This window comes from Onychomys torridus, chromosome 5 (assembly GCF_903995425.1).
Source record: "Onychomys torridus chromosome 5, mOncTor1.1, whole genome shotgun sequence".
NCBI classification, from domain to species: domain Eukaryota; kingdom Metazoa; phylum Chordata; class Mammalia; order Rodentia; family Cricetidae; genus Onychomys; species Onychomys torridus.
The window spans coordinates 95602809-95625199 of NC_050447.1; the positions used below are offsets into that span (position 1 = coordinate 95602809).

The 22391-nt window shown below is 41.2% G+C and overlaps 1 protein-coding gene and 1 non-coding gene across 2 annotated transcripts; both read left to right on the forward strand.

Annotated features, from left to right (window-relative positions):
• The first annotated feature begins 1830 nt into the window (after window positions 1–1830).
• Window positions 1831–2585, forward strand: LOC118584625 (40S ribosomal protein S14-like). Its single transcript, XM_036188893.1, has 2 exons — window positions 1831–1930; window positions 2199–2585. Exons 1-2 carry the CDS (start codon window positions 1831–1833, stop codon window positions 2582–2584), a joined length of 486 nt encoding a protein of 161 aa, XP_036044786.1. The 3' UTR covers window position 2585.
• LOC118584971 lies at window positions 2089–2195 on the forward strand. Its single transcript, XR_004945127.1, has one exon. It is a non-coding gene; the product is annotated as a U6 spliceosomal RNA (small nuclear RNA).
• Window positions 2586–22391: the final 19806 nt, after the last annotated feature.

The following is a 22391-nucleotide window of genomic DNA, read 5'->3' on the forward strand; positions in this document are numbered from 1 at the left end:
TTTGAAACCTCACTGTTTCCCTGCATTCGCCCAGGCTGCTTCATGCTACTTCCCAATCTTCAGGCCTCAGTTGACCTATGACCTATGGCTGACACTCACTTACTTCCCCTTGAGTTTCGCTGAGCTTAGCTCTGCTGTCTTTTTCCTCATCCTACCCTCTCTCACCAGTCCCTCTTGTAGCCTATGAGCAGCTGCATCCCTACTTACACCCCTAATTTGTCTGTCCCAGATTTCTCTAGTTTCCACTAGTAAAGAGGACTCCTGCCAATAGGGAAAATGACTTTTAATAGACTCCCACTTATCATTAATTTAAACTACCATCCACATGCGAAAAATCATTCTCAAGTCAGCCTTTGCTAGAACCCTAACACCCAAAACTCAAGTACTCACCAAAATGTTCTCTTTATTATAGACTAATCCAAAGGTAAACAACATAAGAGCATTTATTACATCAGTAACGTTCATTGAACAAAGTCCTTAAGGGCACACATCAACCTTTAAGTTGATGGTTTTAGGGCAGGGAGAGCCAGTTTTCTTAAAGAATATGTGGTCCTTGGTAGGTCAAACATGGATACCACACTTTGGACTTGATAGGTTATTTAAAAGAAAAAGAAGACATGAAGTTAGGGTTGAGGTAGGAGGTGTGAGTGAGTCTGGGAGGAGTGGGGAGGTAAATATGATCAAAATAAATTCCATGAAATTCTCAATAAAATATTGCATTAGAATTTTTGTACAATCCTTTTAAAACAAAACATTTAATTATTCTATTATAGCATATTTATTAGTTTCAGTGGATTATTTTTGTGATATATATATATATAAAATATTCGGTAAATAATGCATATTAAACATTTTCTGATGACCGAAGTCAAGCACATGTCCACCTTGAGGTTCCTATGAATTTGAGAATAATATCAAATTCTATTCCTTCTTGCCAGCATGAATTAAAGTCTTGTTTTCCCTATCCAAATCTTATCCCCATCTTCCTGGACATAGTGCCATGGTGCCACATGTAGAACAGGTAGGTCAGGCTTTGGATATGACCTGGAAAACCAGAATCAGTGGTTCAGCCTGCAGAGATATAACTAAATATGTAAACTGAGTAAATGTGCAAAAGTCGAATAGAACCAAAACAACCAACATAGAGAGTGGCTACAAGGTACCCTACCAGCTGTGAGAAATAGTTGTAAGATCTATACAACTCATCTTTGTTGGACATGGGATTGTGTGGCAGCTGTTGAGCTCTGTCTTCCATTAGTACAAGTAGTTACTAGTCACTGGCTGTCTGGTACAAGGCACTGTGCTCTGTCCTTGTTTTTCCTAGAAGTAGTGACCCTCTCTCTACAGTTTACATTTTATAGCTTTGGTTACCTGAGGCCAATAGTGATAAATAAAAATTGCATATGTAAAAACTCATGAATGTTAAGCTGAAAATTCTTCTGCAAAGCATGATAAAAATCTCACACCATTCCCCCACCAACCCAGAATGTGACTGAATCTTCCCTGGTCCTATGTTTAGCACAGCTGTGCTGTAAACACCAGCCTCTCTGTCACACAGTAAACATTCCCAGATATCAGAGTGACTGCCACAGTCAGTAACCTAGTGCTTGCATTCAAGTAACACTTAGTTTTCTTAATCATGGCCACAAAATTCAAGACTAGTGATGCTGGCAATTTTCTTATGGTGTGTTGTTATAATCATTGCAATTTATTATTGTGATTGTTTTAGTGGACGTAATTTATAAATTGAGTTTATATGCATAGGAATCAACATGACATGTACAGAATTTATTATCCATGATTTAAGGCATCTACTGGAGGTCCGGAATCATGTCGCCAGCAGATAAAGGGAGAATACTTTATTTCATTCTCTGGCTACCCACCTTCCATCCCTGGAAGCTGGTATTGTTACCAACTCTACAGGCAAAAGGTCAAATGTTCATTCTCCATGGTCACCCAAGAAGAAAGGGGTTAGCTCAGGAGTTGTGAAGCCCCTCTGTCTCCATGGGCTCTACTGTCTTAGCAAGAGTTTGTGGAAGAGCTAACCTGTGCTAATCATGCTAGTCCATCCTTAACAGTCTAACTCTGGTGCGCGCTTCGGCAGCACATATACTAAAATTGGAACGATACAGAGAAGATTAGCATGGCCCCTGCTCAAGGATGACATGCAAATTCGTGAAGCGTTCCATATTTTTAAGGAGAGAATGTATTTGGTGTCTGCCACATCTTCGCATCCTTCAGTGACACCTTTGTCCATGTTACTGATCTTTCTGGCAAGGAAACCATCTGCCGGGTGACTGGTGGAATGAAGGTAAAGGCTGACAGGGATGAGTCCTCTCTGTATGCAGCCATGTTGGCTGCCCAGGATGTGGCCCAGAGATGCAAGGAGCTGGGCATCACTGCCCTGCATATCAAACTCTACGCCACAGGAGGGAACAGGACTAAGACCCCTGGACCTGGAGCCCAGTCAGCCCTCAGAGCTCTTGCTCACTCAGGGATGAAGATTGGGCGTATTGAGGATGTCACCCCCATCCCCTCTGACAGCACCCAAAGGAAGGGTGGTCGTCGTGGTCATCATCTGTGAACAGGACTTCTCAAATTATTTTCTGTTACTAAATTGCTTTGTATAAGCTAAAAAAAAAAAAAAAAAAAAAACAACAGTCTAACTCTGGAGTCTTGTATTTCTCTCTAGGCTGGGGAAACAGACCACTTCAATTTGCTAATGGAATCCCTTATCTCTGACACATTAGCCTCTTTGTAAGCCTCTGAGCTGTGCCTTGAACTCCAATGTGCTTGGGGATATGTAGTCCTTATTGGAGTCCCTTTGAAGGACTAGGAGTTAGACAGATTCTTTTATAGACAGACAGATAGGAAGAGGGGGCGTGACTAGGTAATAAAGATGGTGAACTTCCAAGATGGCTACCTTCTTCCTTCCCTCCAGACCTGAGAGCTGCGGTGGGTCCCCCCCCACTGCCAATAGGCTCCCTGCCGATGGAATGGCTCAACGTGTTACCCAGCAATTGCCAGCCAATCAGCCATTCTGTCTTTCTTCAAACTGATCAACCCTAAATTAGGGGAGGAAGACCCTTCAGAAACTTAAAAACCCTAGCCCTGAAGAAGAGACTGGATTTTTCAGCTTCCCAGGTCCTCCCTCTGCTTTGCAGGGGGTCTTTTTCTTTCCTCACTGCCAGTAAAAGCCGTTTTAAAAAACTGCTGGTTCTATCTGCTCCTGTTTGCAGCTTTTGAAATTTCTCCATTGCTACCCACAGCACTCAATATTTTCCCTACCCTTTAATTCTTTAACTGGTAGAGAAAAGGAACCCAGTCAAGTCCCCTCAATTGTAACACCTTGGCTGCTCACCCTCTCACTCGGGTATGTGTACAGTTGGATTAGTCTTCCAAGAATTTTCACCAATTTTTATGTTTCATAATGTCTTCTATTGGTTAGAAATGTTAAGAGAATTTTCTCACTGTTCTCAAAATCTCCTGTAAATCTTGATATATCTTGTTTTCCCAACTCTTCTCTTCCTGGTTTTGGCTGCTCTGTCTCTCTTGGAGAACTTCTTTAGGTGCTTCTCTGTTCTCTTTGGCATCACTGTAGTCCATGAACACTTCAGGGGGTGCTTTCTTAGTGAGTTAGATTCAAAAACATCTGCCCAACTGTTGAGAGCACTTGCTGTTCTTGCAGAGTACCTCTGTCAGGTGGTTCACAACTGCCTGTGACTCCAGCTTTAGGGGTCTCTGGCATCCTCATGCCCCCGAATTCATCCTCATCCACACATACTCACACATATATACACATAATTAAAAATTAAATAACTCATAGATAGATGACTGATAGATGGATGGATAGATTAGCTAGATAGAGAGATAATGGATAGATGGTAGATATAGATGATAAATGAGATAGATGTTCAATAGATAATAGATGATACATAGATAGATGATAGATAGATAGATAGATAGATAGATAGATAGATAGATAGATATAGAAGTTATAATTTTAAACTAGAGTCAATGCCATCTAGTCACTCCCTTGTGACAGAGTATACAGGGTTACCAGCTTCCCTGCACTTGCTCCATTGCAAACTAGCAACTCTTTTCCAGGTGATACCAATCTCTCTCAGGACTAGAGTTTCATATGTTACCATGACAAAATGCAAAGTAAAAAGGCACAAGGGTAGGAGCAGGCTTCAGACTCAGCCACACATGCAGCTAGGTATATTGCTGCTGGGAGCTGGTCATCCATACACAGGACTCTCCAGCAGCCCATAGCTGACTGACTTTGTCCATGTGAAGCAGAAAACAGTGTCAAGTCATTCTCCTACCTTGTCCCACAGCCACCTATCCTGGCACCTACTATGAGTGGAAAAAGGAGAAATGAACAGTCAAACATGCAGTTTCATTTGGACCAAGTTATTTCAGCATCTGTAAAGCAAGACTTCATCCATCACAAATAAAGTCATTATCGAAGCAGCTGTTACCCAGACGTGGCTCCCAGCTGGGGAGGCAGGAGAGCAATTTATCTCTTAGCAGCAGCTTGCCAACATCTAACCTGCCACTTTTGAGGAGAAATCTTCAGAATGTAAGATCCCAGAAGCTATAGCAGAGATGGCTCTTTAATTCTTTTCAAAAAAAAATCCCCATTGCATCTTAATATGTATAAAACCTCAAAAATTTGGAGAGTCTAAAAACATATACCTAGAGAATTACTTGTGATTAAGATGATAGCTATCACTAATATTTTTACTATATTCCCCACCCTGGCATGTAAGGTTGGGAATATAGTCTATATTTATATGTGTTTGTATCACCACCTTAAATGCATCCCCTGGGGGTGGGGGTAACACAACTGCCCTGTTTAACCAAGTGTCCCAGGGTCACAGTAATGACTCCAGTGATCTCCTTCCAGATCTCCTTTCACAAGACCATGCACCAGGCTCTTCTGACAGATCACACCTTCACATGCAAAAAGTGTTTCAATATTGAGTATTAACACATGAAAAGAACAGCAAAATTAGTAAAGCCTATGTATTACATGAGGGGAAGCTAAATGAAATGTGTTGTCAAAAGGAACAGAGATGCTGCAGAGTGTACCTCAGTTTGAGGTGGAGAGGGACAAAAGAGTGGGTGGAGAACCTGAATTGAGACTGGATTTGTGTCTGTCTCCTTTACGTTTCCTTGGTGGTTTGTCCTGACTGTCCACTTGACACACATAAAATTGCCCAGGAAGGGAGTCTCAGTGTGAAGCTGCTCAGGTGAGGCTGGCCCATGGGCATACTTGCGAGAGATTTTCTTAATTGGGTTAATTAGGTAGGAAGACTCACCTAAAATATGGTCCACACCATTTCATGGGCTGGACTCTGGACTGAATGAAAAGGAAAGAAGAGCAGAGCTCTGGTGTGCATACGTGAATCCATTTCTCTCTCCTCTTGACCATGAGTGTCAAGTGACCAGGTCTTTCACATCCCTGTTACTGTGGCCTCCCTGCCATGATGGACTTGGATCTGGAACTGGGAGCCAAAAAAACCCTTTCTCCCTTAAGTTGCTTTTGTTAGGATATTTTATCACAGCAACAGAGAAGAAAACAAGACACTTGTAATTTTTGCTCACTGCAATCCCATTTAAGTATTTCTCCATGATCCTTTATAAAAAAAGAAAGAAAAGGAAGAAAAACCCTCGTATGGAATGAAAGATAAATTGGACAGGGCGGTCTGTGCCTACAATCCCATCAACTGAGGAAGGGGGGGCAGTAAAATGATAATGTTGAGATTATCCTGTGCTGTCTCAAAAACAACAACATAAACAAGCATAAAAACAAAACAACCAAAAAACCAAACCAAACAAACAAACAAACAAACAAACGAGAAAGGGAAATATAGCAAGCATATTCCTTAATTCCGGGAACATGGGGATTACAGTATTTGTCCTCTCCAGGGCAAGTTTCTCCACTTCAGCATTGTTGATAATTATGACTAGGTAACACCTATGTGGAGGATGACCAGTACTTTGAGGGTGTTTGGCAGCATCCAGGCCCTCCACCCACCATGTTGATAGTATTGACCCCTTCCCCTAGTTGTGATCATTAAAGTGGTTCCTCACATTGCCACTTGTTCCTGGGGAGGCAAAAATCACCCCAAGTTGAGAACCACTAAGCTAGACAGGCAAGCCACACAGATCATAGGCATTTCTGCAGCATCTTTGAGAATGCTAGAGCGCAGAGAGGCACAGCTGTCTCTGGGTCTGGAAAAACAGGAACTACAGATGGAGCCTAACTTATAACTTAGTCCTCTTGACAACTTCTGAAGGTCAACCTTTTTCCATTTCATGAAAAGTGGGAAAGCTGATGCTCGGAGAAGATGAGCATTTGCCCAGAACCATCACACAGCAGGTAAACATCAGAGTCCCTTCCTCTACAGTGGTGTGTCCATCCAGAAAGATACTGCCAGGAGTTAGAAATAGCCTGTGAATTCTAGACAGACAGCCTATAAAGCAGAAAACCTAGAGCAGGAGGAGGTGGGCTTCAGTGGAGGCAGGCTTATGTGACACCAGAAATGCAATGATTCCACAGACAAGATTTTAGCCACGTGTCGCAATCCTCCAGTTTGTTTAGAATTACACTGTCAGCAAAATTGTCATTGGAGTATTTTGCGTACTGATTGGACTCTGCAATTAAGTCTTCCTTGATGAAGGCGCATTAGGGCTAATTTTAAATCTGATTACTGTCAGCAAGGCATCCACTTGAAGCTACTTTCCCACAAGCACAGTGATTTTCCCAGGAATGCCAGAGTCAAATGAAGTCTCTGCAGACGCATCTCCTTTCCCACCTTGGTAAACTCCTCCAGAACTGTCAGTTCAGTGTGTTAAGCTCAAAATGCCTCGATGCAAGGAAAGCCCCAGTGCGCCTATCTCTCAAGAGCCCAGAAATACTGTGCATCTAAGTGCTGGCTTGAATCAAGATAGCAACAGAAGACTGAGCATCTAATCAGATTAGTGAGAGAAAAGGTTCCCAGTCATGGCCTGAGGTCCCTTGACTGGAATTCTCCTGTATTAGTAAAAATAATGTATGGCTTGCTCTGCTCCATTGCGGAGGTATAGAGGCAGAGAGGGGATGACATGGATTATTAAATAGCCTCTTGGCCCTAGAGCCTTCCACTTTGTCTCGGATCCTCCAGTCATCCTTTGAATAAAACATGTGTTAACCAAGACAGAAATTGTCAAGTCTGGTCTCTGCAGACACATGTCAACCAGTGGAGGGGTTGGACTGTCCCCTTCTACTGTATAAAATGAGGTTATGGTCCATGACTGTGTCAAGTCACGTCAAGTGGGAAAGTACAGGGTAGGCCCATTGAATGACACAGGTCCCACCATCTATACCATCTCAGCACCACCACAGAGAGCAACCTTTCAGCCTAGGGACCGTCTGGAACAAACCAAATTCAAGCTGTAGACAGGCCTACGAGGAAATTGTGAGAGCCAGTCATGTGAGAGGATGTTTGGCCATGTAGAGAGTGGAGAACATGGGAGGAAGTTGCTGGTTTAGGCTCTATACTGGCAGGCCCACCTTTGTGTTCTGGTAGAGTAGCTGAGCTGGAGCCTTGACCTCAGTGCTCAGTGGGGAGGACCTCAGTCCTTGTCCTGGAAGAACCATTCAGGCTTAGAGGTGTCCATGGCAAAGAGCAGCTTGTTTTCTTGTGACTTTCATCATCGACATTATTGTTTATAATATTTCCAGTTTAAAATGCCTTTTGCTATATATCATTTAAATGAATTTTATCCTTTTGATTTAGTTTATTGATTAATTGGTTTTTGCCAATTTTTCCTACTCTAAGGCGTCTTCTCACTGAATTATGTCCCCATTCACTCTTCAACCTTCTATGTGTTCAGTTGTATTTATTCTTTGAGAATTTCATACCTTTTTGTTACATTATTTCATATTTCCCAACTCTTTCCAGGTTCCTCCTTCACCCAAGTCCATGTTTTTTCTCTTTTAAGAAAAGACAGAAAGAAAAAAGCCATTAAAAATATGGAGACCCTTTTTCCTTTGCTGCCAGGTGTCCAACTGTCGAGAAGGAAAGAATAGGGTCTGCAAGAGTGTGAATTGTTGAATCCAAGATTGCAAAAAGCACAGGGACAAATAACCAAACAAATGGAAGCACATGAATTATGAACCAATGGCTGAGGAGCCCCCAGCTGGATCAGGCCCTCTGGATAAGTGAGACCATTGAATAGCTTGATCTGCTTGGGAGGCATCCAGTCTGTGGGACCAGGATATGTCCTTGGTGCATGAGCTGGCTGTTTGGAACCTTGGGTTTACACAGGGACACTTTGCTCAGTCTGGAAGGAGGTGACAGGACCTGCCTGGACTGAATCCACCAGGTTTAAATGAATCCCCAGGGGAGTCTTGGCCCTGGAGGAGTTGGGAATGGAGGGGAGGTGCTGGGGGGAAGGTGGGGGCGGGAGGGGGGAGGACAGGGGAACCCATGGCTGATGTATAAAATTTAAAACACATAATAAGAAAGAAAGAAAGAAAGAAAGAAAGAAAGAAAGAAAGAAAGGAAGGAAGGAAGGAAGAAAGAAAGAAAGAAAGAAAGAAAGAAAGAAAGAAAGAAAGAAAAAAAAATATGGAGACCCATCCTTGGTTACTGCTTTTTCACTCTTATGATACATGACAAACATGTTACCCTATGAGACAAAAACCCCCATTTACTTCAGAATTAAGAACCAATCCCAGTATGAGAACAGCTTGAGGTAAGTAGTCGGCCAGACTCTGTTGTCAAAACAAGTTAAATAATGGAGGTGGTCTTACCTCAGCACCCTTGGGATCTGATAAGCTATTTTAGAGTGTGGTGGAAAGCGTTGGGCTCTCTCTCATGGAGGTATGGGTTCAACTCATTTTCCATTAGCCATTTCTTCCTGAACCTTGGAGCCTCCTAGAAATGGAGATAGTTGGGTTAGGTGTGTTCCAAGTACCATCTATGCTATTGAAAACACCTGTTGAATTCACTCTATGCAAGCACCAGGCATATCTATAACAGGGACTCTTGGCCTCTGTGATTATAAGTAAAAAAAGAAAGAGAGAGAGAGAGAGAGAGAGAGAGAGAGAGAGAGAGAGAGAAAGGGAGGGAGGGAGGGAGGGAGGAAGGAAGGAAGGAAGGAAGGAAGGGAGGAAGAGAGAGAGGAAGGAAGGAAGGAAGGGAGGGAGGGAGGGAGGGAGGAAGGAAGGAAGGAAGGAAGGAAGGGAGGAAGGAAGGGAGGAAGAGAGAGAGAGAGAGGAAGGAAGGAAGGGAGGGAGGGAGGGAGGGAGGAAGGAAGGAAGGAAGGGAGGAAGGAAGGGAGGAAGAGAGAGAGGAAGGAAGGAAGGAAGGAAGGAAGGGAGGGAGGGAGGAAGGGAGAGAGAGAGAGAGAGAGAGAGAGAGAGAGAGGAAGGAAGGAAGGAAGGAATGAAGGAAGGAAGGAAGGAAGAAAAGAAGGAAGGAAGGAAGGATAAACTGTGGGTAACTTGCCCTCCAATCTATGTGCTTTGCAGAAGCATGGCCAATGTTGACTACTCCACCAGAAACTTGCCAGAGCTCATCATTGTGCTTGGCACCCAGCAAGTGTTTGAAAATAGTTCTCATCCATGTGATTGCTGTATGCACAGAGAGTATTCCAGTGGAGAATGACCCACCACAACTCCCACTGAGGTCTGTGGCCATAGTAGTAAATCAAAGCCAATAACAAAAGCTGGGTCTAAATAAGAACAGGTTTTTAATCCCCCTCTCTGAACCCCAGTCCTCTCATATGTGAGACAGAGATCAAGTTGGAGAGGCAATGTGTAGTAAATTATTTATGTAAATAGATTTTCCCTGTTGCTGACCTAAAAACAAATGTGTGTACAAGGGGTATAGCTCAGTGGTACAGAACTGGTTGAGCATGTAGGAGGCCTTCGGGTGTGTCCCAAGAACCATGAACAATTTTTTTTTTTCATAAAAAGTTTTAAGAAAACCATTGAGGGTTCTGAGGAGACTTATGTCTAACTATAGCATGGATAGTAGAAACAAGAAGCCATCTTCCTATAGTGTTAATGTTTAGTAGCCTTAACATTTGCAAGTGAAACTTCAGCCTTTTATAGTATTGGATGCTGCCATATACCATCTGCAGTTTCAATCTGTGTTCCAGTGTGAGGCATCGGACTGTTTTGAAAGAGCAGCCTGTGGGACCACTAGTATGTTTCAGAATAGTGTTTGCATGGGTTATCTATTGCCTTCCCACAAATGACCACATTTGCTATTTCAGTTTCTACAGGTCAGCAATGTAGGGGCAACTAGACACCACTCATAAGGTAGGGCTACAGTCAACCATGGATTGACTCCTAAGTGGATCATTCAAAAGACTAACAATCTGTGTTTATTGTTGGTGGGAAACCTCAGCTTCTTTCAGTAGGGATTCATAAAATTTCTCAGTGTCCCTAGGGCATGACAGTTGACTTTGTCCAGAGAGAGGTCCAAGGACACACAACATAGAAGCTTCAATAATTTCTATTATCCAGCTGTAGAAATGACACTTCACTGCATCTATCAAATTCTGCTGGTTATGAAAACCAACCCTCTTCATTATGGGAAGAGAATCACAAGGCATGTACTGCAGAAAATAAGAAATATGGACAGCTACTTTGGCAGCTGGGAGACTGGTCTGTGAAACAGCTCATCATTATGTCTGTCAAACATAAAACCAGGGCTCCATTTGCACTTAGGACTGAATGATCCAAAGTTTGAGGACAGTTGCCCCATTGTACTTAAGCATGTTTACCTATTCTTCTATACAAGTGTAAAAGGATTTAAGTTATTATGAATGATTGCTCTGAGAAACAAGATTTAGGGTGAGGAGCAACAAGCCTCTGCTACATCTTCTAATAGGAAATCATTTTAAGTGTTATTATCCAGTCCCCATAGATGTTTCCTGTGATGTCTGACTCTCTGGACTTTAAGACGGAAAGAACAGGTTATAAGAACACAGACTCCAAACACAGAAGCCATCTCCTTCTACATTAAGACAGAAGCTAATTCTGTGGAGTACCACTAAAGGAAAAACACCTGTTCTGGCTTGCCATGTTCCTCTCCAAAGAATTGGGAGCTAATCAAGGAGAGGCAAGGTGGCCCAGTTTCTCTCCCTCACCCCTCCTGTCTCTCTGCTTGCATACCTACAGGATAGAGCAGACATTTTGGAGAGGACTTGGTGGTGCAAATGAGCGAGGATGGCCTTGTTTTAACAACCCAACTGCTTTCACTGTCCTACTTTCAACATCTATTTATACAGCCCCATGCCACTTAGAGGTTTCCAGATCAAAATTCCCCAGATGATTTCAATTGGTCAAGGCCACGCACTGATCAGTGTTCTCTTTAAGGATCCTATCGAGTTAGGCTCTGATGATAAGTACAAGTACAGAAAGATAAGTGGAGGTGAGAGAAGACAAGGAATTAGATAGAGGAAAGTGCATTAAAAGAGCAACAGACCACCCAGATTAGTGTCTTTGTTAGATTGGCTGAGGTTTATAATATCCCATTGTCAGTACTTCTCTGTTTTCCTGGAACGTTTTGAGAAAGGGAGAAGCTGACACCCCCAGATTCTGTGCCTACAGTCCCATCTGTGTTCAGTGAGTACCTGTCTCCATACTTTGCACACCTTTGTTTCATGGGGATAAAGCACTCACTTTTAATTTCCCTGGCTAAAGAGCACAAATGAATTACTAGGTCCAAGAACATGAACAACATTGAGATCCTTGATTCATGCCCATTAAAAAGACAAGTATTAGCTTTTTCCTGATGAATGGTCTATTATAAGCAAGCATTCTGAAATAGGCTTGAATTTGTGGACACTATTAAAAACATCAGAGCTTTAATATAATATAACGTATGTAAAGTTTACTTAACCTGAACATACTGGCTTAGTATGTTTAAAAGTGTTTATTCACTACTGCTTGACAAAGATGGCAAAGCCATGTTCTGTGAAAAGGTGATGATTGTTGACACAGAATACCCAACAAATCTGTACTATCTAGTTCATATGATCTAGGTAGCCTGTCAACCGATAAACCACCATGTTTTGGTGGTTATGGAAAGGAAAGCCCTTGAATGCAAGTGCTCTAGCATCAGGGAAGAGTTTTATTGTTGTGGAATATTAGTTGAAGATATGTTACATTTGCTTATGCTATGGAACATTTGTTTAATGATGCAAAGATACATTACATTCTTTTTTGTTGCATTTGTTTAACTCCATGAAGTTGTGTTACTATGCATGACTAAAACACCTGATTGGTCTAATAAAAAGCCAGACGGCCAATAGGTAGGCATGAGAGGGGTAGGTGGGGCTGTCAGGCAAAGAGAATAAGTAGAAGGAGAAAAAGAGAAGGAGGAGCAAGAGAAGGAGAGAGGACACCAGGGGCCAGCCACCCAGCTACATAGCAAGCCACAGAGTTAGAAGTAAAGAAAGGTATGTAGAATAGAGAAAGATAAAAGCCCAGAGGCAAAAGGTAGATAGGACAATTTCAGTTAATAAAGATAGCTAGAAATAAGCCAAGCTAAGGCTGGGCATTCATAAGAAATAGTAAGTCGCCATGTATTTATTTTGGAGCTGGATGGTGGGCCCCCAAAGAGCTAAAAGAAAAGAGTAAAGAGTAACAAAAACAACCAAAAACATTTTATAAATTAAGTTACAATTTAGACATAATATGAGTCATCTCTTTTATAAGTACAATTCAATGGTTTTAGGATATAAATAATGTTGTACACCATTACTATTATCTAATTCCAGAGTTTCCATCACTCCAAAAGGAAACCTTATTGCCATTATTCCAATTTTTCTAACCTGCCATTTATGCCAACCACTAATCCATTTTCTGCCCAGATCTGCTCATTCTGGATACTTCATAGAAATGGAACCACATGATTTGCTTACCTAATATTTTCCAGGTTCATTAATATAATAATAGTAATAGTATTATATTACATAGAAAATAATTTGGTCATCCTTTCTTTGTACAGAGGTGTTTTATTTTGTTGTTGTTGTTTATTTGTTTTGAGACAAAGTCTCATGTAGCCCAGGCTGGCTTCAAACTTACTAGGGAGCTAAATCTGATCTTGAAATTCTGAACCTCTACTTCGAGGGTGCTGGGACCAAAGCCAGTGCTATTACATCCAGTTCATCTAGTGCTGGAGAGGGCTGCATGCATGCATGCTGGGCAAGCTCTCCACCAGCTGAGCTATGTCCCTAGCCTGAGAAACTTTAAAAAATTTTTTGCTTTTCTCATATATACATATAGGTATACTATATATAATATATGTATACGTGTGTGTGTGTGTGTGTGTGGGGGGTGTATTTTCCTGTGAGTATGTAAGTGTACCATACGCAGAGACCAGAGAAGAACATCAGAGCCCGTGGAACTGAGTTATGAATAACTGCCATAAGGGTGTTGGGGACAGAACTTGGGTCCTCTTTAAGAGCAGCAAGTGCTTTTAAACACTGAGCTATTCTCTAGCAATGAGTATTTTTAGTATAAGTTTCAAAGTATAGAATTCATGCAGAAAAGAATGTCAATCACAAATTCATCTTGAACAGTCCTTGCCAAGACAGTCACCAGCCCCCAAATCAAGCAACAGGATGTTACCAGAATACTCAGAGCCTGTAGAACACTTTTAGTCTCTAGTCTTTCTTCAGCTACAACCTCTTCTATTGCTATCAGTCAGTCTTGCCCTTTTCAAAGTCTTTTACAGATGGAGTCACAAGATTTGTTATCTTTCATACTCGGTTTCTCTACTCTGCTCAATATTTTGAAATTTGTGTTGGTTTATGTAGTGGTGATTGATTCTGTTTCAGTGCTCTCTGGTTTTCCATTGTGTACAAACAGAGTTTCATAATCAACTGCCAATAAATATTTGAGTTTCATTTTTTAGCTATTGTTAATGATGCCATTCTGAATTCTTCTATAGGTTTCTCAGTGACTATATACACATTCTTTGTGTTTGTCTGGGAGTAAAATTATTGGCCCTTAATGTATTCCTATTCTTAGTTGAATAGCTACTAATAGGTAGTTTTCAAAAGAAGTAAGACTTTCTTCCCAGCAGCGCATATGTGTTACAGTTCCTTCCATCATCACCGACCTGACAGACTGTCTAACTATTTCATGCTAGCCATTCTAGGGTAAGACTATGAGGATCATGATACAGTTTGAGAGTACCTAGTGACTACTTATGTTCAGCACATTTTCACATAACTATTGATCATTTGGAAGCCCATCATCCATTCAATATTTTTCTTCACATTTCTACAAGTCTATTATGCTAATTAATTTGTAGAATTTCTTATGTCCCAAATCTGATTCTTTTGGGGGGTATATATGTTACAATTGTATTTTATTGTACCACTTGTCCCTTTATTCTCTTAATAGTATCTCTTGAATTTGTCTTCAATTGTAATGTAATCCAGTTTACCAGTTTTCTTATTATGATTAATGAGGTAAAAATATTGCATTTAAGAAACCTTTTCCTCCTCGGATCACAAGGTTGTTGTTTTGATATTGAAATGTTTATTATTTTTAGTCACTCCGTAAATGAATGTAGCTCTGCTGTGGTCTGATCCAGAGGGGCACACAGAAAACTAAAGATGTCCTGAGAGAAAATGAGAGCAAATGGCTCTCTCATTCCATCCAGTGTTTCAGCATCCTTCAAAGCTCTGCAGCATCTTTTCTGGTAGTCATTATGTGTAAGGCAGTGTGATTTAGAGTTGTCTCAGCTAGCATCTTCGTTATGTCTTGACTTCCTTTCCAGCTGGAAAGCATCCTCTTTGTGGCAACAATTAGTTTTGACTCATTAATCTCTGTCTTTTCATAGAAGGAGAAATCACACTTCATGACTCAGTTTGTAACTGGGCCAGGCAGGAGCAAGGAGCTTTCTGGAAAGGGCAGTTCAGCAGTGTTCGGCTACATTTATCTCTCCATCTGAAGATGCCAAGTGTTTTTTCAATTACCAATCTGGTGACACATACAGCATCATAATTTATGTTGTAGAGAGTCCAGGGGACAGGAAATAGGAATTAACCAGCTCTTCAATGGCTCTATACTGTCCTATGAAACAGAAGGACCTGCACACATGTCATTGCCTACTCACAGGTCACAAAGCCGTCCACAGCTCACCCCAGGGCACACAGCACTGACAACATGACAGTGGCGACTGACTTTGCCATTGTGCTACGATGTGAAATGTGAAGCGTGATTTTCCTCTAAATTAATCGCCATGAAATATAAGCTAAGCAGTACATCCAGGTGGTGGGAGAAGGATCTCTGGGTGGGTGCTTAGATCAACAGAGCATTGGAGACTCTCATGCCCTAGGAGGCACTGCACTGCATCTCTTCCCAGTGCAAGGCTTCATTGGGCTTTTGTAACATGTGTCATTAAGGATCATGGCAAACCCCACAAAACATGGATGCTGGGAGGATTGGGACTGTGAGAAACAGTCAAAACCGCCCAGAAGCATTCCAAAATTCACACAGCATATGTGAGATACTAAGACTAGATCACTGTCCTTAGATTACTGGCTGGATCTTAGATCACTTCTCCCAGATGCTGGCTGGAGAACTGCCTGAGAAGATGTGACAAAATAGGTTTGATCTTCCCCCCCAAAGGCATGGCTTTCTTAAGATTCAGGAGAAACTGGTAGATAAGGAGCAGAGATGGTAAGAAGCGCTTATTAGAAAATGTCACTTATGAAGAATTAAGGATTTCTCAAATATTACCCAATACATCTTTTTTAGATCATGCAACATTTCAACAAATTAATTTGCAAGAGTATTTTCTATTGCTTTTCAAAGAGGGTGGGAGATATTGAAGGCAGCGGGAGGGGGCAAGGTGAGAAGACTGGAATAAGTGCCATGTTGCAGGGGCAGCTGCTCACATGACACCAGTGTCCCATGACCACCAATGTCCCGTGAGTGCCAGGAAGGACTCACAGAGTTGACAGAGTAGCTGCCTGGAATAGCCCCCTTCTGGTCTCTTTGCCAGCTTAGAGCCTTGCCCTGATGTTTTCTGTATGAATTCTCATGACAAACTCTTCTCCTTCGGGTCACCACTCCAATGCCATTCCTTACAGAGGCCTTCTTGACCAACATAGAAGAGATGCTACCTTGTTTAGGTCTCATAACTACTTACTTCCATGCAGATGAATGTGGAAATGTATCCACCAAATACGTGTCATCCCTGAACATGTAGTCTGTCTGAGCCCTGTATGAAGTATGAGTTTTTTTTGCTTGTTTGCCACTCTATTCTTTTTTTTTTTTTTTTTTTTTTTGGTTTTTGGTTTTTTTCCAAGACAGGGTTTCCCTGTGTAGCTTTGCGCCTTCCCTGGATCTCACTTGGTAGACCAGGCTGGCCTTGAACTCACAGAAATCACCTGGCTCTGCCTCCCGAGTGTTGGGATTAAAGGCGTGCACCACCACTGCCCGGCATTGCCACTCTATTCTTGAAGCCCAAAACAGGGGCAGATGCTGTTGATGATTAGATATTTGTGGAAATAACGAGAGACAATGACAAAAATATGGTTGGAAATTAATGACCAGTATTTTAGAATATAAGTTGCTGAAAGCATTGCTATATTACAAGTTCTGAAGACAGGCATTTCTACAGCAAAGCTGGAATGCATTACTAGATGTCTAATATTTAAAATTTAGCAGGTGAAAATAATTTCTTTTCTCAGTTTTTAAAGGCTTGGTATTCAGGGGTGTCTAGCTGCCTGCTCTTCTGAGTTTCACATGAGCTTCTGGTCAGAAGGGACTGCCATCTCTGAAGCATTTATGGTAATTTCAGGCTCAGGTGAGTGTTCCCTTGTGCTGCTGTTGGTGGAAAATGTCATTTTTCTCAGTGTTAGCCTCTGTCAGGCACTGCTGTGAACATGGCTTCCTCTGGAGCAGGTGACCAAGAGCTTCACAGAACAATAGGGACTAGCAGAACCTCTGAAATCTACTCTTAGAATATCGCATTGTCACATAGGCAATTTGATGTGAGATTGCGTCTCCTAGGAATGCTGGTGTCACCATGTGACTGCCTAAACATGACCTGAAAAAGAATGATACTAACAGTCATGCTGCCGTGGACAGGGGAACGCTCATCTAGAGGCTTCAACTCTAGATGAAGAACTAAGGATGATTCATGAATGCTAAGAGTGGGAGAAACAGTTTTTCTCAAGGAAGCATCCACAAATTGGTTATTCAGTACCAACTGGTCAGCTCTGAAAACATACATACAAGTAGCATTATACAGAATGAGTATATATGTGTGTGCGTGTGTGTGCGTGTGTGTGTGTGTGTGTGTGTGTGTGTGTGTTTTAATAAAAATAGGCCAAGAATTTGAAAGAGAGCAAGGAAAGGTATATGGGAGGGCTTGAAGGGAGGAAAGAGGAGGAGATAAAGTAATTATATTATAATCTCAAACAAATAATTAAAAACAAAAAGTGTACAGTAGCCATATCATGCCCTAAGACAGAGTTTCACAACCCTCTGTTTTTCTGCCTCTTACATGATTTCTGTCCCTTCTTCTACCATTTTCCCTGAGCCTGGGAGGAAATGATATAGATATGTCATTTATTAATGAGTGTTCAACAATAGCTTGTTTTTTAATCACTTAGATCAGTTACAAATCTCTTTCATCTATGCTGTCCATGCCAAAAGAAGCTTCTTTGACCAAAACTGGCAGCAAAACTCATCAAATTTATGGACATAACATAATTCTTTGGAAGGCAATTTGTATAGAATATTATTTTAAGATGTGTTACATTTGCTTATGCTGTGGAATATTTGATGCAAAAATGTGTTGCATTCCTTTACATTGCATTTGTTTAACTCTGTGAAGTTATGTTACTTTGCCTGACTAAAACACTTGATGGTCTAATAAAGAGCCAGAAAAGATAGGTGGGGCTGGTGGGCAGGAGCAATCTAGGGGGAAAAAAGTAGCAAGAGGAGGAGAGAAGGACATCAGGGGCCAGCCACCCAGCCACCCAACCAGCCACACAGTAAGAGTGAAAATTAAGATATACAGAAGTAAGAAGAAGAAAAATCCAAGAGGCAAGGTAGACAGGATAAATTAAATTAAGAAAAGCTGGCAAGAAACAATCCAAGCTAAGACTGGACATTTATAATTAAGAATAAGCCTCCATATGTGATTTATGTGGGAGCTGGGTGGCGCCTCACCACCAACAAAAGAGTAAAATGCAACCAACAACACACATGTCCTTTGCAAAACAACAGCAGACACTTCCGCATGGGGGTAAATTAATTCCATAACCCATTTCTTCTATCCTTAACTCTAAAGCCATAACCACCATGTGGCCTAAAGTTGCCAAGTTCTGCTGCTTACTGGGGCTGGAACACGGCTCCCTCATTCAATTACATCTTCACCAGCTTTCTATCCTTCACTACGTAAGCTTGGCTCTCATGAACCTGGATCATTAGACCAGGCTGACCTCAAACTCAGAGATCTTCCAGCCTCTGCCTCTCCAGTGCTGGGATTAAAGGTGTGCCTTACCACACCTGGCGCTAAGATTTTCTTTAGCTTCTTTTCACAAGTTGGGAATTTAGCTGGGTAGGATCTTGTCCTGAGGTCACCACTCCCTTCATTCCATTTTTAATCTGTTTATCTCCTTGAACACAGGATTTGGCTCCATTCCACTTCTTAGTGCTTTTTTTCTCCTCAAAATTTACATTTTGTAATTTACCCTGCTCAACTTGCTCCTTTTCATTATCAATCTTCATTAGAGTTAACACTAAAAGCCACATAACAGAGTCTGTGCTAGGCTGTTTTGAGATTTCCTCTGGGAAAGGAATTAATCCAAAATTATTCTCTTTAGCATCAGGCAGATTCTTCAGACAAGGCCAAAGGGCAGCCACTTTCTTTAACAAAAGTATCACAAGAACAATATCTAGGCAACATACTGAAATTCTTCTCCTTTGAAACCTCTTGAGTGAGCCCCCAATAGCTCAAATAACTCTTAGCACCTCTGTCTTCCATGCTCCTACTAGTATGGCCCATTGAGCAGTGCTTGAAGCATTTCACTGCTTTCGTAACCCAAAGTACCAAAGTCCAAATTTCTCCAAACAAAAACATGGTCAGGCCTATCACAGCAATACCCCAGTCCCTGGTCCCAACTTTTGTCTTAGGGTTTCATTGCTGTGAAGAGACACCTTGACCACAGCAACTTTTATAAGGAAAACATTTAATTGGGGTAGCTCACTTACAGTTCCTGAGGTTCAGTCCATTATTGTCATGATGACATGACAGAGACCATGGTAGCATGCAGGCAGACATGGTGCTAGAGTAGCTGAGAGTCCTACTTTCTTTCAGACTACAGGAAGTCAACTGAGACACTCAGCAGTATCCTGAGCATAGGAAACCTCAAAGCCCACCCCCATAGTGACACACTTCCTCCAAAAAGGCCATACCCACTCTAACAAACCCACATCTCCAAATAGTGCTACTACCTATGAGATTATGGGGGCCAATTAAATTCAAACTACCACAGCCAGTATGGAAATCAGTGTGGGCATTTTTTAAAAGGTAGAATATGACCCACACTAATGTACACCCAAAAGACTTTATATCCTCCTACAGAGATAGTCATATATCCATGTTCATTGCAGCTGAATTCACAGTATTTGGAAAATAAAACTGGCCTAGATGTTTATCAACTGATGACAGGATAATGAAAATGTGGTAGACATAATGAAAATTTATTTCATACAGTGTCCACAGCTGAGTAGGACTGTTGATGACAATTCCCCTCAGCAGCTTGCATAGGTCCTTTTGGTACTATGATGACTAACTATAAAAAAGGAAGCATTAAAGCCAACTGCAGTTTAATTTTTCTATGTTCTGTTATCAAAGAATATGGTATCTTCAGCAATAAGGTGTCCTTTGGTTCTGGTGAGCAACAGCAATGGTTTGAAATGAATTTTCCCCATATGCTGATTGTATTGGAACACCCAGTCACCAGTTGTTGGTGCTATTGAGGAGAAGTGAATACATGTCCAGGTTAGGCTTAGAGCTTATATAGACTTTTCCGACTTGCAGTTTACTCTCTCTGCTTTGTGCTTGGGGTTCAAGATGTGAGCCCTTAGCTCCTGCTTCTGCCACTGTGCCTGCCACTTGCTGCCATGCTTTCTGACAATGATGGACTCTCATCCCTCTGGAACTGTAAGCCAGAATAAACTCTTTCTTCCATAAGTCAATTTTGGTCATGGTGCTTTATCACAGCAACAGAAAAATAACTAATGCAGAAATCAACAACACTGCTAGTGAAATTGATTTGGGAGCCTCAGGCTGGCCTGGCAATCAATTTCTAGGGAAGGAACCCATTTCTAGCAGAGAGATTTTTATTTAATAGCCTATGGCTACTGGAGGCAACATTATCCCCATTCCTCAGGTGTCTTAATTCAAACTCCTTTGTTGTTGTTGTTTTGTTTAATTAGCTTACCAAATAAAGGCTTTCTAATGGCTTTTCATGCATTTAATTTTGATTGATTCTCCCACGTGCATCCCTCATCTCCCTGCCTTTTGCGTGACCCCTGTTCACTACTGTGGAACTTTAAACTGGTACAGTCAATATGGAAATCATTATGGACATTCTTTAATAAGCTAGAATGGGATTCCTATCTGACCCAGCTATGCCACACCTGGGCATTCACCCAAAGAACTTTATATCCTCCCACAGAGACACTTGTACATCCATGTTCATTGCATTGGAGCTGGAAAACAGAATTAGCCTAGATGTCCATCAAATGATGATAGGATAATGAAAATGTAGTAGATATTCATAATGAAAATCTGTTCAGCTGTAAAGAGAAATGAAACATGCAGGTAAATGAATAAAGCTATCTTTATTACTACAGCCCTGTAAGATAACTTGAAGTCAGTTATAGTGATGTCTCTGGATTATTACTTTTTTCTTAAGATTGCTTTAGCTATTGTGGTAGTTTGAATAAGAATGCCCCCATAGGATCATATATTTGAATTGGTCACCAAGGAGTGGAACTATTTGAAAGGATTAGAGGATTATGGAGTGTGATCTTGTTGGAGGGAGTATGCCACTAGGAGTGGACTTTAAGGTTTCAAAAGCCCATACCAGACCTAGGCTCTTTCTCACTCTGCCTACTGATCAGGATGTAGCTCTTAAACACTTCTCCAATGCCTGCTTGAATGCCACCATGTTCCTTGCCATGATGACAGTGCGCTAACTCTCTGAAACTGTAAGCAAGTCCCCAATTAAAGGCTTTCTCTTAAAAGAGTTGTCTTGGTCCTGGTGTCTATGCATAGCAACAGAACAGTAACAAAGACAGTTATGTAAGGTTTTGTAGATCTGCATAAATTTGAAGATAGAACTTTATTGTATCGGTGAAGAGTGGATTGGACCTTCATTGGGATTACATTGAACCCATAGATTGCTTTTGGTAGGATGGCTATTTTCACAACATTAATTCTTCCAATTCAAGAGCATAGGGTTTTGTTTTTCCATCTTATATCGTTTTCCTCATTTTGGCAAGTAGTTGGGGGGAGTATAGTGCTCTATCCTTCCCGTTGTAGAAGTCTTTCACTTTCCTGATTAGATTCATTCTAAGATATTTTTGAGGCTGCTCTGAACTGGGCTGTTCCCTTGGTTTCTTCCCTCAGCATCTTTGTCATTGGTGTATAGGAAAGCTACTGAAGTATATATCATATGCATACATATGATAAATATATAACATATATATTATATCTTGACACTTCACTGAAAGTATTTATAAACTCAACGTTTTCTGGTGAAATATTTATGGTCTCTTACTATGGAATAATACCATCTACAAGTGAGGACTCTTGGACTTCTTCCTTTCCTGTCTGTATCCTTCCGATTTCCTTCTCTTGTCTTACTGCTCTAAGACTTCAACTGCTGCATTTAATAGGTGCGCAGAGAATGAACACCCTTGTTCTGGATCTTATTGTTTTTGGTTCTGGCTTGTTCTTATCTAGTACGCTAAGGTACAACCTCAAGCTGTTTATCTGAGACTTCTGATTGTTGTCGGGATTTATAGCTATGCATCCCATAGGTTTTCTTACGTTTATTTTCATTTTCATTCAATAATAAGAATTTTTGGCCCCTTCTTGATTTAAAAAAATTAAAAAGATTTAGAATTATTATAAAGTTGAACTGTTGAAACATGTTCACTGAAACATTTTGACTTGAATCAATGATTTATACCCTCTTTTATATAAAAATTCACACACAAATGAAAATGGAACAACTACTACTACCTAATTCCTGACCCCTTTCCCCACTTGCAATCATGTATTTAGCTACTGTTTTACATTGTGGTGTTGAAATTAATGTGTCATCTTGAG

Coding starts and splice junctions, on each gene's coding strand:
- LOC118584625 (XM_036188893.1), top strand. CDS start 1,831: ATGTCGCCAGCAGATAAAGGGAGAATACTTTATTTCATTCTCTGGCTA. Junction 1,931..2,198: donor ACCAACTCTACAGGCAAAAG/GTCAAATGTTCA, acceptor CATATTTTTAAG/GAGAGAATGTATTTGGTGTC.